The 17,578-nt window shown below is 43.5% G+C and overlaps 1 protein-coding gene across 6 annotated transcripts in view; it reads right to left on the bottom strand.

The window, feature by feature from the left end:
• The window catches only part of frmd4a (FERM domain containing 4A), a 241,423-nt gene that overhangs the window by 7,786 nt on the left and 216,059 nt on the right, over positions 1 to 17,578 (bottom strand). For all 6 annotated transcript variants that reach the window (XM_034176652.1, XM_034176651.1, XM_034176650.1 and 3 more), the window contains exons 13-22: positions 16,088 to 16,229; positions 15,720 to 15,861; positions 9,995 to 10,128; positions 9,781 to 9,903; positions 4,906 to 5,137; positions 4,609 to 4,665; positions 3,786 to 4,023; positions 3,512 to 3,670; positions 879 to 1,217; positions 192 to 769 (exon numbers count right to left, since the gene is read on the bottom strand). In XM_034176652.1, coding sequence (XP_034032543.1) covers positions 192 to 769; positions 879 to 1,217; positions 3,512 to 3,670; positions 3,786 to 4,023; positions 4,609 to 4,665; positions 4,906 to 5,137; positions 9,781 to 9,903; positions 9,995 to 10,128; positions 15,720 to 15,861; positions 16,088 to 16,229 — 2,144 coding nt within the window. The remainder of the gene's footprint in view (positions 1 to 191; positions 770 to 878; positions 1,218 to 3,511; positions 3,671 to 3,785; positions 4,024 to 4,608; positions 4,666 to 4,905; positions 5,138 to 9,780; positions 9,904 to 9,994; positions 10,129 to 15,719; positions 15,862 to 16,087; positions 16,230 to 17,578) is intronic.

The raw sequence follows: 17,578 nt of genomic DNA, 5'->3' as shown, positions 1-17,578 counted from the left end.
CTGTCCCCTACACATATACCACACGCACGCACACAAACTCCTGAAGTCAATTACTGTCATTTATTATTATTTTTTTAATTTCTATGTGGTACTGTTCTTTTTTTGGTGAGGCCAGAGGCACTTTCCCATGTGAGAGGACAATAAACTTGTAACCTTTCTTATTTAATGTGAGTAGATGAGGAAGAACATACCTGGTGAGCCCTTGGCGAGTGTTCCTACCCTACTCCCTCTCCCGTGTCCTAGAGTGCCATGCTGTGACCCTGTGTCAGAGGATGTGGAGCCTGAATGTGAGTGGCTCCTCTCCTTCAGGCTCCCTGAGGACCTCTGGTACCAGCACCGCAGTTCTTCAGACACCGCTGCCCTCCCACCTCCACCGCCCCCTTCTCGTCCCAGCGAGGGAGTCCGTACAATTTGGGATCGGGACGGCGTGAGTCTGCCGCTCCCCTCCCCTCCCTCTTCTCCACCCCAGGCCTCCTTGTACAGTCCACCTGCTGTGTAGGAGCTGGAGGTCTTAAACTGGGCCTTTACGCTGTAGTGTCCCTCCTGATCGCTCTCCAGGCTACGCACGACAACAGGGTTAGGGCTGCCCTCCACATACAGTGGGTATTCCTTGATGCGGTACTGGGAGGAGGGCTGGCTCTGGCTGTGAAGGTAAACTCCGTGGTGTCCTCCGCTGATTCCACTCCCACCTGATCCCCCACCACAGCCATTCTTAGCTGCCAGGTTTGGCATAGAGCCAGAGCTGGAGGAACCCAGATGGCCTGCAGACCTGAGTCGAGAGCACAGCACAATATCTCAATCACTTTTTTGTTGACAGAACCACCAAAAGTAGAGAGGTCAGTCATTTACTTCCCTCCCCGCGCCCCACTATCCCTTACCTATGTCTTTGCCTTTGCCTCTGCCTTGCTTTGGAAGGTGAGTCCTCCCCTAGAGTTGAGTAGTTGGGGTTGCTTCCAGGTGCCAGTGATCCACCAGAGGGGTAGTAGTGTTCTGAGCTGCTGTGGCTGGTGCAGGATGAACAGTCATCCAACGGGTCAGAGCCATTGGAGTTACGTCCTGGGACCAGGAAGAAGTCAGGGCTGCCCAGTGGACCCAGAGTGTGCGAATGTGTATCAGAGTCGGAAGCCAACAGTTTGCCCTGGGACTCCAGGCTGGAGCTGCGGTTCCTAAAGTGCTGAGCAAGACTGTGCAGACGCGTGGGACTGATGTCCACTGACCTGCCAGACACAGAATAGAGTACTGTCAGAGCTCTGGATATGATTACATCAATACACAGAAACTCTGGATCAATTTCCTATGAACAGGTTGACTGACTGACTGTTTTTACCCGACGCCAACATATGGCCATCGGGTACTGCGAACACTTGGCGTCCGTCCGTCCGTCTGTGTTCAGCATAAGTCCATTTCTATTACTGCCACAGTCTTCAAATTCACAGGGAACATTCTTGTGATACAGACCTTGACCAAGTTCAAAGATGGCTAACCTTGACATATTTTAAGAGGTTAAAATGTCACATTCTGTTTGAATCTGTTCTGCTTTTTTTTGAGTGGCAGCGGATGACAGCCAATCAGAGTAGAGCTGTACCGTGAATCTGGTCTCTTCAAAACCGCTTTGCTTTGTGTTTATATGTGGTCTGTCCATAAATTAACGGTCCTTTTTATTTTTTTATTATTTTTTTTGTTAGAGGACAAGTTGGGACATGTCCAGCTCTCCACAAGTTCTTTTATACTCACTCGACTGGTAAGCACTGAAAGCCGAGATAGACATGTCCCAACTTGTCCTCTAACACTCCGAAATGGAGGTGTTCCTTTGTCTCGCTTCATCAGCGAATCGGTCGTGACGCGCGAAGCCTCCGCGCGGCTTTCCATGACAAAATCTCTTGTTAAAAGTGAAATCTGCCGGAAAATGGCTGATGTCCAGGTCTTGTGATAACCAGAGAAAGAGCACACGGCGGTCTCGTATCCACAGAGCCATCAGCTTAGAAATGATCCAGTGGTTTGTGCCGCATCGTCGTAGCTCGCAGCGCGGCGCACCGACCGTCCTTAAAGGGGTCCTTAAAGCTGTAGTTAAAGTCCTTATTCTCTGTGAAGCCCATAAAATTTTCACTGAAAGCCAGATAAATTTTTCGAATGGTTTCCAGGTGCCAGTCTCTAACAGCTTCTGAAAAAATTCTGATGGAAAAAAAGTCCTTTTCATTCCGCCATTTCCAGACAATGAAAATCCGACGAGTGGGCGTGACCACTCCTTCCACAAGGCGTGCTCACAGGCGAATGACGTCACCGACAGGCGTGGAAAAACTCACGCATGCGCATGAGGCTTTATTGAACAACATTGAACAAATTGTAGACAACAGGATCTTAATAATGAATTAAACTACTGCAAATTATAAAGAACGCAAGGCTTTATGTTTAAATTAATAAATCTATGGCTGAGTTTCCTCCACAGAGCATTGCCAAACTCAAAAGTCAAGGACTTGTTACAATAATGTTAGAGTGGCAGTGCCTGTTACATAAAAAAGACGCAACATGTCTAACAAAGCCGATAGGAACCATCAAACTAAAATCAGAACCATCAAATTAAAATCAAAATTTGGAAAGAATGTGAATTTTATAAGACGGACAAAAATCCAGTCATTTGTAAGCTCTGTAGAACAGCAGTAAGTCCTGTGGTAGCATGACAAACCTTAATAATTACTTGGGGAAACCTGTGCGGATCCAGAGGAATCTGTTGAGCGAGCAATAGCAAAGACTTGCAAGACAAACATTTGGAGATGAAACTCTTTTTGCAACTACAACTTGGCCACACCAAGAGTAAGAGTGCCTAAATGCAAGGCTCTCAAGTGCACACAGAGAATAATTTGGAGATTAAGGACCTTACCCAAGGACCCTTAGTAATTTTCTCAGTCAGACAGGGACTTGGCTCACCACTTGACATTCACCTCTCCAATGGCTGAGTGTCAAGTGACACTAACATTTAATGTCTTAAATATTGGCATTATTTAGTATCTTTTGACACTGAGCACAGTCAAATTTCTTGACTAGCACTACACAAAAGATAACAAAAATATACATGGAGGGACTCGGCAAATCAGTGGAAAGTCACAATTCCTGGATGTACATGGAAATATATATTTATTTTCCATTGTACTAAGTTATATATTTGGTGGTATGGCTCTGGAGAGCAGTAGAACCCCCCCCCCCCCTCCCCCCCCAAAAGTATAGAACATCCATCAATACTTGTGCTCAATGCATGTGGAATGCATTGAAATTCACGTATCTTTTGTATGCTGACAATTGCAGGAGTCAGTTTTAATGCAGACATCAGCATTGTGGTACCTTTCTTGACATTTACAGATGTTTGCTGACTGGTAAAATTTTGTCTTTCTGTCAAGATGTTGGTCTGTTGGTTTGTGATGCATGCAGATGCATTGGAAATGTCTCCTTTCATGCAGTGTAAAGTTAAGCAACACTTGAATAATTTTTACTAGAAGTACAGAGAGTAAATTCTGACCTAGTGGAATGTACATAGTGTGTGGTCCTGGTCCTCAGGTCCGGGGTAGACGGCATGCTGGACTGAGAATTCCAGTGAGGGAGGTTCCGAATGGGACTGCTTTGCAATGAGTTACTTCCACCTGCATCTGCACTGCCAGAGCTTGGGTAACGTTTGTGACTATATGGCATGTAAAGATGATAACAAAGAGCATGCAGAATTATATATGAATACATTTACAAAGAGGATGATAGTTTGAATACTGAAGGATTACAAAAGACATACTCCCTCATACCTGGAGTGTGAAGAGCGTTTCTTGACCTTTTCATAAGGCTCATCCAGTGACGACTCACTCCACATTCTGGGTTTGATGGGTGACTTATCATAATCTGAGCGTGTGTAGTGCAGATGTCGCAGTCCATCCAGGGACTGTGGTGGAGCGGGCCGACTGTGAGATGGAGGCCGGGGAGGGAGCCCCTTGTGAGGCGATGATACTGGAGAGAAGGTTGGAGTACCTGTAACTTGAGAGTCATCTGAAACAGACAATCATTAAGTTACGACAATTCGAAGTAACATTTGAAAACAGAGATTTTATTCACTGAATAAGGCCCTGTGTCCACTTCTGTGCAGCACTGTCTTTTTTCAATTGAGATCAAAGCATATGCAGCTGCATGCACCCACCTAGGGGTCTAGTGTCTCTTTTCACAGTGCTCTGCTTCTTCTGTACGGCCTCAACGAGCGGTTTGAGTTGAAAATCTCTGAACATTTCAGAAAGTCGCTCCAATGCCACTGCAGCAACTTTGGTCAACCAATCATGTGGAGCAAAACTTGCCACAAAGAGCAACACAAACAGAAATCCCTCATCTGTGATAGCAGACTGGCAGATGCTGTGTTCCTGCTGAGGGTGAGTGCTTTTTTTTGCCATCAGTTATAAGGTAGTCAGAGTGGTTGTCACAGAAACATATCCCATGAGGATTTTTTTTATTTTTAAGAAAACGCTGAGATGAGATGTTTCTGATAATGATGAAGAGTGTTTGTCAGTGCTCTGTCAGTGCTTTCATGGCAGGGGGCAAAAAAAGCAATATTGACACAAGGCCTAATATCAGCAATAGACTCACCATCATCCAAGACCAATGCATCAGATAGTGAGCTGTCTTCAGAACCAATATTGGCCTCTGTGGGACAGAAGAACAAAGATGACAAAGTTGAACAATTACAACACAGTCTACAATCTCACCTCAGAATATTGAGTCTCATGTTGACATACTGTTATTGTCTCCAAAGTCTAAAAACAAACATTTAAAGCATTTGTTTGAATCACCATCCACTACATGGACTGCTGTCAGCAAGCATATGGGACAAGTATTTTCAAGGGTATTGCTTCTGGTGTGTAATGAGTAGGACAACACTGGTACCTTCGATGATAAGTGATGCTCTCTGCGTGGGTTTCTTGCCAGAGCGAACACGGTACTCGTTGATAGAGTTTTCAATTTCCTGCAGTTTCTTCAGTGCGTTCAGATATGAAGTCTTTCTCTGTTTCTTCATCTTCTTACTGCTCACATGAGGATCGCTGGCGAGACGCCTGGCCGCCTCCGTAATCTGGGACTGTATGGCAAACTCCCGCTCGAGTCGCTCCAGCTCCTCTTCCTGGGACGAGGCAAAAGACAAATCTGAGTACACGAGCATATACACACATCACAAAGTTGAGGAAAACAATGAAAATTTTTATTGGATTTGCTCTAAGTTTAGGCATCAGAGCTTTCCACGCATAATGGGCTTACAGTAAATGTTCATGTAAATGGGGAATCTTCTTCACAGACTAAAGTTAATTATGGAGTTCCACAAGGTTCTGTGCTAGGACCAATTTTATTCACTTTATATATGCTTCCCTTAGGCAGTATTATTAGACGGTATTGCTTAAATTTTCATTGTTACGCAGATGATACCCAGCTTTATCTATCCATGAAGCCAGAGGACACACACCAATTAGCTAAACTGCAGGATTGTCTTACAGACATAAAGACATGGATGACCTCTAATTTCCTGCTTTTAAACTCAGATAAAACTGAAGTTATTGTACTTGGCCCCACAAATCTTAGAAACATGGTGTCTAACCAGATCATTACTCTGGATGGCATTACCTTGACCTCTAGTAATACTGTGAGAAATCTTGGAGTCATTTTTGATCAGGATATGTCATTCAAAGCGCATATTAAACAAATATGTAGGACTGCTTTTTTGCATTTACGCAATATCTCTAAAATTAGAAAGGTCTTGTCTCAGAGTGATGCTGAAAAACTAATTCATGCATTTATTTCCTCTAGGCTGGACTATTGTAATTCATTATTATCAGGTTGTCCTAAAAGTTCCCTAAAAAGCATTCAGTTAATTCAAAATGCTGCAGCTAGAGTACTGACGGGGACTGGAAGGAGAGAGCATATCTCACCCATATTGGCCTCTCTTCATTGGCTTCCTGTTAATTCTAGAATAGAATTTAAAATTCTTCTTCTTACTTATAAGGTTTTGAATAATCAGGTCCCATCTTATCTTAGGGACCTCGTAGTACCATATCACCCCAATAGAGCGCTTCGCTCTCAGACTGCAGGCTTACTTGTAGTTCCTAGGGTTTGTAAGAGTAGAATGGGAGGCAGAGCCTTCAGCTTTCAGGCTCCTCTCCTGTGGAACCAGCTCCCAATTCAGATCAGGGAGACAGACACCCTCTCTACTTTTAAGATTAGGCTTAAAACTTTCCTTTTTGCTAAAGCTTATAGTTAGGGCTGGATCAGGTGACCCTGAACCATCCCTTAGTTATGCTGCTATAGACGTAGACTGCTGGGGGGTTCCCATGATGCACTGTTTCTTTCTCCTTTTGCTCTGTATGCACCACTCTGCATTTAATCATTAGTGATTGATCTCTGCTCCCCTCCACAGCATGTCTTTTTCCTGGTTCTCTCCCTCAGCCCCAACCAGTCCCAGCAGAAGACTGCCCCTCCCTGAGCCTGGTTCTGCTGGAGGTTTCTTCCTGTTAAAAGGGAGTTTTTCCTTCCCACTGTAGCCAAGTGCTTGCTCACAGGGGGTCGTTTTGACCGTTGGGGTTTTACATAATTATTGTATGGCCTTGCCTTACAATATAAAGCGCCTTGGGGCAACTGTTTGTTGTGATTTGGCGCTATATAAAAAAATTGATTGATTGATTGATTGACAGTAGTTTGCAGTCCCAAATTCAGACCGCAACTCTCCCACGCAACTTATTCTGTTAGACACCCAATGCGTTGCCAGAGAAAACACACTGAGGAACTCATTTGTCTTTACTGCACTCCCACTTTTCCCCAACATTGGACATTCTCCAGTGAGACGCTCTGTCCCCAATAATAACATATCTCCATCAACCCCCACCCCCCCATCCCCCAACTCCTCCTGGGATTTCAAGCGATGATTAATGAAACCAAGTTAAACATTATTTCCTATGTGTTAATAGTTGCGGAACTTTATATAGTTTGAATGCCGGCTATGCACCGAAGCTTGACCATCCCTTATCAGATCTGACTCAAACGTGGCAAAGTGGACATCGATAGGCTTGTCAAGTTAATCCTTCAATTTTGGTGTCATTGAGTGAGATCCCAAGAAGTTTACAAGTGTATGAACTATGTTGGCAATGACATAGTACCTCAACACTGTGACAGATCATCAGTGCAATATTGAAACTTCAGTCTGCACACATTTTTGCTATTCCAGAAAATGCCCATCTCCAGATCCTGTGGAATTTCTTAATTTTATTTGTAATTTTATACATATTAACAGCTGTAAAGCTTTGTATATTTGTATTACTGAATTTGTGTGAGGTAACATGGTCTGTCCCTAGACTGATCTGATTTAAATTTGGCACAGTGGTCATCTGCAGGCTGGGGTTGGGAAGTCAAGTCTGGCAGCATGCACTGGAGGTTTGATGTGCAGCATCTAGCACCTTATGGAACCACCTTGCATCTTGATAAGCAACCACCCAGGAAGAATAATGGGATATCCCTGTGTCTTGGCCTTGTCCCAATCGTTGGGGCCCTCAGCACTGAGACACCTGTGTGTTGGGACAGTGCAGACATCACTGTTGTTGAGCTAGGACCAGAGGAGGTAGCTTAGTGGAAAAAGGAGTTGGGCTGCCAATATGTCAACCTAGATTTGATTCCCAGTTATGCAACCTGTCTGTGTTCTTGGACAAGACACTTCATCCAGCATCCAGCTGTAAATGGGTACCAGCCTTGGCTGGGGAAGTAACCTCCGTGGGACAGGTATGCCATCCAAGGGGAATAGTAGACTCTCACACACTTCACGCTACAGAATCCAAGGACTTATTATTTTAGAATTTGCTGGGCCTAGAGCCCTAAATGTTATTGGAACTAAAATAAAATCTCAGTTTTTACAATTGTCACAACCTGTGCCATAACAAGATGCAGATCTGCTGTGGTGACCTTAACCTCAAAGGAAGAAGCCGAAAGAACTTACTACAGGTAAACCTCATTAACTTGCATTTGCGTAAGTCGCGTTTTGGCTTTACTCATGGACGATACGTGGACCCCGAAAATTTAGACTATTGTATAAAAGTCAATTTTGAATTGACTGTTTTTGGAAGGGATCATCAGTGCGGATGCTTGTGGATGATAATTTCTTCTTCCTCCTCTGGCTGCTGCATGTCAGCAATGAGAACAGATGATTCTCTGTGGACGATTCCTGGCAATTTGAAGTTTTCAGATGTAACGTTGGTGCCTGTGGTTGTGTAAATTCTGGCCCAATCTGAACCGGCACTATGGATCTAAAGAATCATATCCAAAAACTTCTAATTGTCCAGAATGACGAAGCCCTCATCGCTGATGTGCAGCAGCCGGAGGAGGAAGAAAAAGATCCCGAACCCACTCCAGATGAAGAAATCATCACTATCCAGGAAGACATCACACTTCAAATGGTTGAAACTATGGTAACATGGCAAGGTAACCTGATTTTAAGTTTTGTTGGTCAACTTCATTAACTTGCAGCTTCAGATAATTCGCAGTCCGATTTTGTAGACCCCTAACTTGCATCAGTTAATGAGGTTTACCTGTAGTTGGACATAAAAAGAAAAGGTGACCAATAATATTCATCAACTCTGGCTTCCAGCCAAGACCAAATACATGGATGCTACTGTTTAGAAGATAAACTATGTCAGAAATAATGAAGATCAAGAGTTCAGACTGTATCATACTCTGTATTTCATTATGATCGGAGTAGTGGTGGCCTAAAGGAAACCTTTCTTGTGACAAGAAGGTGAACCCTTGGTGTATCTACGTGGGAATAGGGAATCCTCAGAGGTACTTTGCTGTGCATGTAAAGGTTTAAAAACAGAAGGTATTATTTGCTAAATAAGGATGTAGTACATATTTACATAGATTGACATGCCGCTGGCTTAAGCGCCTCAATTCAGAGAATTCTCTCTCACGCACTTATGTTCATGTGTCTGTCTGTCTCAGTTTGAATTTTTCAGTGGGGAAAAAAAAAAAAAAACAACCCAAAACCCTGCATTTCTGCTTTCAAGACCACTTTGCAATATGATGTTCCTGGATTCTTTTCAATATATACAACCTCAGTGACAACGCTCACACATGCCTGCACACACACAATCCTACTATCACCACTTCCTGTGGTTAGCATGCAGCCAGACTATTTTTAGAAGTTCTGTAGTTCTGGAAAATTTACCCACGGCTCAAAGTAAAAAAAAACAAACAACAAAAAACAGTAAGAGAAGGATGTGGTACAATGACTTACACAGAGTTCAGGAAGACTGAAGCTTTTTCAGTCTTGATGTTGACTGGTAAACATATCACCTCAATCACAACCGCAATGTTTGAAATACAAGTACGGCCGCTTAGTGCAGTTTTGCTCATTTTTACACAGTAGTTTTGTAATAAAAATGCTGTTGTTTGGCACATCAGCTTCTTCGTGACTACTTTTAGACCATAGACACCTGTAGTGTTTCACATCTTGTCTTGTTGGTTCCACACTTGAACAGGCAGAGCTTATTGTTTGACAAATGTGCTGTATTCCCGTGTTCCAAATGTATAACTTGAACTCAATGCCGCTATTTCTTCAGAGTGTGAGTTTGAAAATGTTATTTATATGCCCTGTAATTGCACCTCTAATGTGTAAAAGTCTGCATGTGTTTCATATAAACCCACGACCTGCTGGATTTGTTTTACGAGGGTTTTGTAGGAGTGGGTGGATTTTGTGTGATAGACTGCTGAGGAGAACATCAAACTAGGCATCACCTCTCCTTTGGGAAGTATTTTCTGCTCATCCAGTTTGAAGGCAGTACCGATTTTCCTTCTCACTGTGGGTGGCTCTTCTCCCGGGTCCAGTGGATACTCCTTAGGAAGCTTTCCTGTCAGTTCCTGGAAAAGGCAATGAGGCAAATCAAGTCAGAAAAGGACAAAAAAGGATTCCAGCATTCTAATTATTTGACAAATTCTTGTTTTCTTGTACCGCCTCTCTGATGCAGATGCTCTTGAGTTCCTCTAGCCTCTGCTTTAGCGTTTCCTCCAAAGCTTCCTGCCTGGCTCTTAGTGCTGCTAGCATGTCTTTCTTAGCTGTCTGGGAGCTGTCTGATTCCTGAGATCCTGTAGCGTAGATGGCACACAAGGTAAGTACTGTGAGGTAGAGGCTGTGAATTCACCTGCCTGTCTCTCTGAATGTTTACAAGGAAGCAAATGCTACATTTTGATGAGGAAACCTCAAATTAGTGGTACTGTTGCATGAGTGTTTGAAGAATGGAGCAGTTGAGGACTTTCTCCAGCCCTCTTAGAAGGTCATCAGATCAGTCCTGGTGGCAACATGTCACCGGACCTGATCAAGATTTATCATGACAACTTTGTTATGGTGCATGTGTGGATAATTGTGGTCAAAATCACGTATGAAAGAACTGGGCTTAAACATCTATCAACTAATATAAATGTGCAGTATTGGCCACTGCATTTGCAACCACTCACTGTTCCTTCAGGTGGGTTGGGAGTGGAACTAGCACTGGTACCACAGTCTCTTATACAAAGAGACTGGTAGCGTGTTTTTGAAAACATGGCTGTGATTGGTCCATCTGATACGTCGGCCGCTACTGGCTATCACGCCACGCTCTGTGATTAGCTGTGGTGTAACTGCTGAAAATGTAAGTTGGTTCCACTCCTCCACAGACTGTGGTACCAGTGCTACATTGTAAACAAAGGCTGCAGCCAATCAGAGAGTGGCGTGTCTCAGCCAATCAGCAAAATGTCAGAATCCTGACTAAAAGTTATGTGACCAAATAACCCGATACCGACTCCTTTGCATTGGCTGGAGGAGTGGAACCAACTTAGGAGTGGAACATGCTGGGGTTTAATGTCTTTTATGAGGACACTTTTACATACACTAGTACTCGGGAATGGATCTACAAACTTCATTGTTTCAGAACATGCTCCACTACCTGCACCATTGTCCTAAAACAGTGTATATTCTTGGCCCAATCCATATAACCCCTGCTATTTTATTTTCTGTTTCTTAATTCCAGCATGTAATCACCTGAGTGCATGTTGCTAAACCAAAATTAATGAGCATTTTATGAGTTCTGACATTAAAATATCAGTCTGCTGTCATTTAAGATACTAAGCGGGTTTCCAATACTCTCTAAATTGTGCAATTTGACATTGGGAATGAGGCAGCGCAGTCTTGTTTGAACCCTTGCATGATATTGCAGGATTTGACCACCTCCGGGGACAGCCGGCACAAACACAGCATCACTTCTAATGGAAAAATGGTTGTACTGTTTTGTTTTTGGCTGCAGTCACCGAAGCAGTCACAAAAAGTGCAGTTTTTTTTGTTCCCAGTGGAGAAGGGAAGATGAGACAAATGGGAGAGGTCACGTTGGTAGTAGCTGCATTCTCTCGCCTACACAACCGCCTCGATGTGTTTGAGTTCCGGGTCATAAACAAACCGCAACACATGTCCACTTTCTACCGCACTGTCACTTTTTCTTTGCATTTTCACTTTGTTTGCCGTGTAAAGAAAAGTGTCATGTTTCTGATGGGGACTGACGAGGGCTGTCCCCAGATGTAGGATCATTGCGCCATATTTGTCACATTTTAACCCATTAGCGTGTACCCTAAAATGAGACTGTGGTGCCCAATTCAAAATGTACTTAATGTATTTTGAAACAATTCTCAAATATTGCAAAAAAAGATTTTATGCTTGCGGTGGTATTTCAAGTGATTCAAAGAAGCTGTGTTTGACAAAACTGGAATGGAAACTCTTTTTATGTCACATGACACAGAGAAAGAGAATGACCATCCTAAAATACATGCCACGGTGCCACAGTAGTGAATCTTTAAAACTGCACAGTGACGTAACACCAAAGCAGACAGATAAGACAGACTGGGGAGAAATTACAGAAGGACAGAGCAGAGGACAGAAAAAAAAGAAAGAACACTTGGGCCCCAGTTCTGCAATTCTATGGGGCCTGGTCTTTGGGGAGTTACCAAAGTATTTTTGCTATTGCATAATCTGAGTGGAAAAACAGGGCATAGTGCACAAACATGTTGGAGTTATCCTTTTAATTAGTCCTGGGCATGTTCTGGAAGAAGAAGGCTATCACTGGATAACCTTGCATGAATTACTCCTACTGGATGGGAGGTTACTTCTTCATTCACAGTCGATCACCATTTATTGCTGGATGGACTAGGACAATGCAGATGAAGTGTCTTGTCCAAAGACACACATGGTTTCATGAATCAAACGCTGGGAATCAAACACAGATCTACAATACTGTTAGTCCAAGTCCTATCCCACTGGGCTACCTGTTCTACTTGCTACCTATGTGTTTAGGGCATAACAAGGAATAAACCAATCACATTATCAACTGTCATCATCCTTTAAAATAAAATGAAGTTGGGCGAAAGAAGCAGAAACCAGCCGGAAAACCGCAAACAAAAACCGAAATGGGGAACTGCGAAACATTTCACCTGCTGTCTGGAGGGACACATGGTCAGACAGGCGTGCATCAAAAGTGGTCGCCTGCTCTCTACTCTCGTGCTGGCGAGAGTGTGTCGAATGGTCATTCATCCGGCATTCGGCCGCTGGTGTTAAGGCTGCCTCAATTGCGTCATTCAGCCACGGTTTAACAAGGACGATGATTTCATGCATCGTGCAACTGCTCGGCCGCGGCACGATATGTCTGACCTGCATATGACATGCGTTCAAATGCTCTGAACACAATCAGATGGCAGAGTGACCTCATCATTGCCTGCAGCTGTACGAGGCACTCGAGTGCGGCACTGATTTCCCACGAGTGCCATTTCACTCCTTCATGCGCCATTCTGCCTCAATCATGTTATGTGTGTAGGGGCCCTTAAGGAGTGCACCAGGAAACATGCATGTGATGATAAGAATATTACCTGCAACAAGCACAGACAGGTGAAACCAAGCCACTGACAAACTATATGAAGGTTCAACAATATATGCTCCTAATTTCCATCATCCATCCAACATGCAACAATGAGCCAGCAGGTGACAGTGTTCGGGACACTATATAAGCAAAACACAATTTATTCTGGATTGGAACTGCAAAATCTCTCTCTCTCTCTCCCATCTTCAACTGCTTCTCCGGGATTGGGTCGTGTGGACTGGTAAATCAAAGTTTACTAAATTTTTATTTTGTCTTTTTAATTTGGATACTTACAAAATGACAGTATTCATTGGTTATGGCTTATGTTCATCACTGGACTCATTCATTTGGGATGAGGAGGTGGTGCAGAAGCAGGGGCGTGCTGGGAACATTTTTCAGCCCAGGAGTTTCATATCCAACCGGCCAACAAACCGAGTTTGTTTGTTAAGAGTTCTGCTGTGGCATTTAAATCCAGCATTTATGTGCTGACTGACTGTGAAAATTGGGTGGCTTATAATAGAAAGTAAAAGTTAAGGCAGGCTTACACTGTACAAGAGTTTTGGCCCTTTTTCAGCCGATTTTTCACTCGTGCGAGAATGTTTTGGATCGCGCCGAGTTTCAGCCGTGCGTCCTGCGTCGTGCAGTCTACATGGTGTAACGAGCTGCGTTTAACATCTTACGACCACCTCCCGATCGGGAATCATATGGTCGGATGAAAATCAAACCTGTTTGATATGTTGGTCGGCCCTCGTGACTCATGAGGGTTCCGCGGTGTTGAAGCAGCGCTACAAGTGTCTACGCGCCGATTACCTCATGCACTGTGCATGTGCAAACACCGGAGAGAGCAAACAGTGAACTCATGTAAAGTCTTGTGTTTTTTTATTGCGTTCCCTCGCAATAACCTAATATATTAAAGTTCATGCCTATCAGGGCGCACAGTGAGTGGAATCAGGTGGGGGGGAGACTGAATGTATATGCGCATGCACGCACACACACACACACACACACACACACACACACACACACACACACACACACACACACACACACACACACACACACACACACACACACACACACACACACACACACACACACACAACAACAGGATTTACGACAGATGAGCACAGCTGTAAGACTCTGTATGAAATATAGTTTATTTATACAACAGTGTAAGTACCAACACCTATTATGACTGTTTATGTTTTCTTTTTTTTACCGTCCTCTCGTGAATCACGTTGCTGTCTGCTGTGTGTGCGCGCGAATATACGTTCAGTCTCCCCCCACCTGATTCCACTCACTGTGTGCGCTGATAGGCATGAACTTTAATATGATATTAGGTTACTGCAAGGGAACGCAATAAAAAAACACAGGACTTTACATGGGATCACTGTTTGCTCTCTCCGGTGATTGCACATGGACACTAACAGTGCGCGAGGTAATCAGCACGTAGACGCTTGTAGCGCTGCTTCAACAGCGCGGAAAAAAAGAAAAAGAAAAAAAAAGCTTCTGTTTATGTTTTTCTTCTGGAAACATGAGTCCGACGTGTGGTTTTTGAACGTACAATGTGAGCAGTCAGATCGCATCAGAGCATCGGGCCGTACAGTGTGAGAACATAAATCGTGCGCTCTGAACTTTTAAACCCTGCGGTTTTGTCGCACAGTTTGAGCTGGAGCCGAGTGCAATGACTGAAAATATCGTACAGTGAAGTTTGTAAGTAGCTGGAAGAGGCGGTACTGTACTACAAATGTTGCATCAACAGGCATGTAGCCTGTTATGCCCGGCCCTATTTACCATTTCCCTCTTCGCTCTGTCTTCTTGAAAAAATATCTGTGAGCTTTGTACACTTGGCAGCATCTTCCTCCAAAGCTTTTCTTTTTCTTAATCTAGCTTTTTCAGCTCCACCTGGCTTTTTTCTGTCCATCTTTTCACTCACAGGCCACTCCTCCTATACTTGCTAGTAGCGCAAGTCCCATCTGGGCGCACAGGGCTTGATTGGACTGAACTAACTGTAATGAATGCATAGGTGTGTTAAACGTGTAATGGTATGTCCCTACCTTAGGCTTTGGAAAAGATAACAGCATTGCAAAAGAAGCAGTCTTAAGTTATTTTCGTGATTGTAAAACATTTATAACACTTAATGTCTTCTCTTTAAGATACAGCAGCCCAAGTGTCTTGCTGTGTAGCCTAACAGTTAGTGGTGGTCATATATGTATGCATATATTAACACCCCCTCACAACGGCCCCAGGATTGACCAGCCCACCGGGAAAACTCCCGACTCTCCCGATTACCCAGCACGCGGTAGTGCAGAAGGCATTCAAATGCACATCAGGAAACTCTGGAGGATGACTGCTGCTCCCACAAATTATTGTTTTGCATGGAAAACAAACCATTTTGTCCAGAAAACCTCTCATTTCTGTGCTTTCCAACTAAACAGCAATACACCAATTGCTGGTGTACCTGTCTCTTAAAACGGACGGCAGGTGACACTCTAAATGGTTCATTTTATGTTATGCCCAAAACACATTTATGACTAATTAATTACCTAAATACAACCTCTGTGCACTCGAATTAGGCATCAAAGTGGAGTTGGACACACCCCAAAGCTATGCACTTCAGACCATAGATCATGAAGATGAGGCCCTATTTTTTCATATAACCATGTTCAGTCACAAAACAGAGATAAATTTGACAAAGTTGACATCACATGAACTCTAATGGATTTTTGCAAATATACAAAAGAGTAATTTGTCATTAAGTTTGCCTCTTATATTTCACACCCATACAGTAAATGCACTGACCTGAGGAGAGCAGACTGCCACTGCTGCCACTGATAATTTTTCCCTTGCTGCCCATGTTGGCCAGTTTGGAGGTCTTGAGAGTTCCCGTCTCTGTAAGATCTATTGCGATCTCACTCAAACTCCGTGCTGCATGGATCTTAGACTGGAAAGACAAAAACAGAAAGCTTTGTCACCTCCTGTACTTGTGATTTTTTTTTTAATCTTGAAGAAGTTGGCGATTGAACACTCAAGTACAAAAGCAAAACTGTTCCTTCTGATTCATTCATTTTCTGCCGCTCATCCAGGTCTGGATCATGGTGACAGACCTCTGAGTTTGCTGTAACCTATAATTAGATGTTTTCAGCGTACATCCCAAGGCAAAAACTCACCTTGCTCTGCTTGCGGTCAAGGTAGAACTGATGTTGGCTGATGGCCATGGCCCAGATGGACTTGATAAGCGCGGGGCAGGCGTACCAGGTGTGCACAGCGATGCCACTGTGGCCAAAGGTTCTTCTCGTCACCGACGCCCTACAGTTGGAGCGGACACAAAGCCTCCTTATATACACTGACTGCAAGAGATGAGCACACATTTACAACTGTGAAAATACCACAATATGCCCTAAGACGTAACGATCACCACCACATCCTTTAATAAAATGAATACCGCCACGCCGGCTGCTGAGGAAGAAGAAGAAAAAACAAAACAAAACAGGAGCAGTCTGAGAGCATGACTTACTTTTTTTTATGTTACAAAGCCACACACGTTGCGTCCCCTTGTTTACCCTCCTTTCTTAAATACACATCTGTAGCTGAGCAACAGACCAGCTCACACTAATGGCAGCTTCCTTTAAAGAAAACACTGCTGCTCTCGCCTTCACCCTTTCTGTCTGCCGCTTTTATTCCCTTTCTCTTCCTCTGTCAGCACAATAACACTCCACATATATACAGCCACTTTAAATAAACAGAACAGAGGTCACTTCCTCTGCAAAACAGCGATCATGGAGCCATCCATCCTTTTGTGGTGAACTGTGAAGGGTTTATCACGCGTGTGCATACATGTGTGTGCATGCGTGTGCATGCACAAGTGTGTTAATAATCAGCCTATTAATCTGTGTCAGGCTCTCCTGGGACCCCCCACCCCCTTCCCAATATCTTGCGCTATTGCCAAGACAAATGCTGCACTCATTACTGAATTACATTCCGGTCTCTGTTCCTGCGCTGTGCAGCGTGCATGTTGAATATCAGAAAAGTTCACATATGATGCAGTGATAAGTTACAACAAAAGGAAAACTGCTCACACACTATTGGAAAATGGCATTACTTCTACTTATCAAATGTGCAGTCCCCCTTGGGGAGGTGATGGCCAAATGGTTCAGTGCTGTGCCTCAGATCAGAGGATCCTCAGTTCAAATCCCAGCCAAACCAGAAGATCACCAAGGGCCCTTGGGCAAGGTCCTTAATCCCTGAGTTGCTCCCGATGTGTAGTGAGCGCCTTGCATGGCAACACCCTGACATCATTGGGTGAATGTGAGGCATCACTGCAAAGCGCTTTGAGCTTCTGCTTCAGATGGAAAAGTGCTATATATATATATATATATATATATATATATATATATATATATATATATATATATATATATATATATATATATATGTCAGGTTTACACAAAATTTACTGATTATTTCTGTGGAATACCACAAAATTACACCTAAATTTACAGTTGGTAATAATTATTTTGGGGGGATTCCATTTCACTGTGAAATCTAACAGACAACATGAAGGAGGAAGTGTACATTAAGCGTGCTTGAATTTCATGCTGCATTCATTGGAAGCTGGGAACTTGGAATTCATATAATACATCTAATAAAATTATGACAAG

The sequence above is a fragment of the Thalassophryne amazonica genome, chromosome 8 (assembly GCF_902500255.1).
Source record: "Thalassophryne amazonica chromosome 8, fThaAma1.1, whole genome shotgun sequence".
Classification (NCBI taxonomy): Eukaryota; Metazoa; Chordata; class Actinopteri; order Batrachoidiformes; family Batrachoididae; genus Thalassophryne; species Thalassophryne amazonica.
The sequence above is the reverse complement of the archived record's forward strand: the minus strand, read 5'-3'. Positions and strand labels throughout refer to the sequence as shown.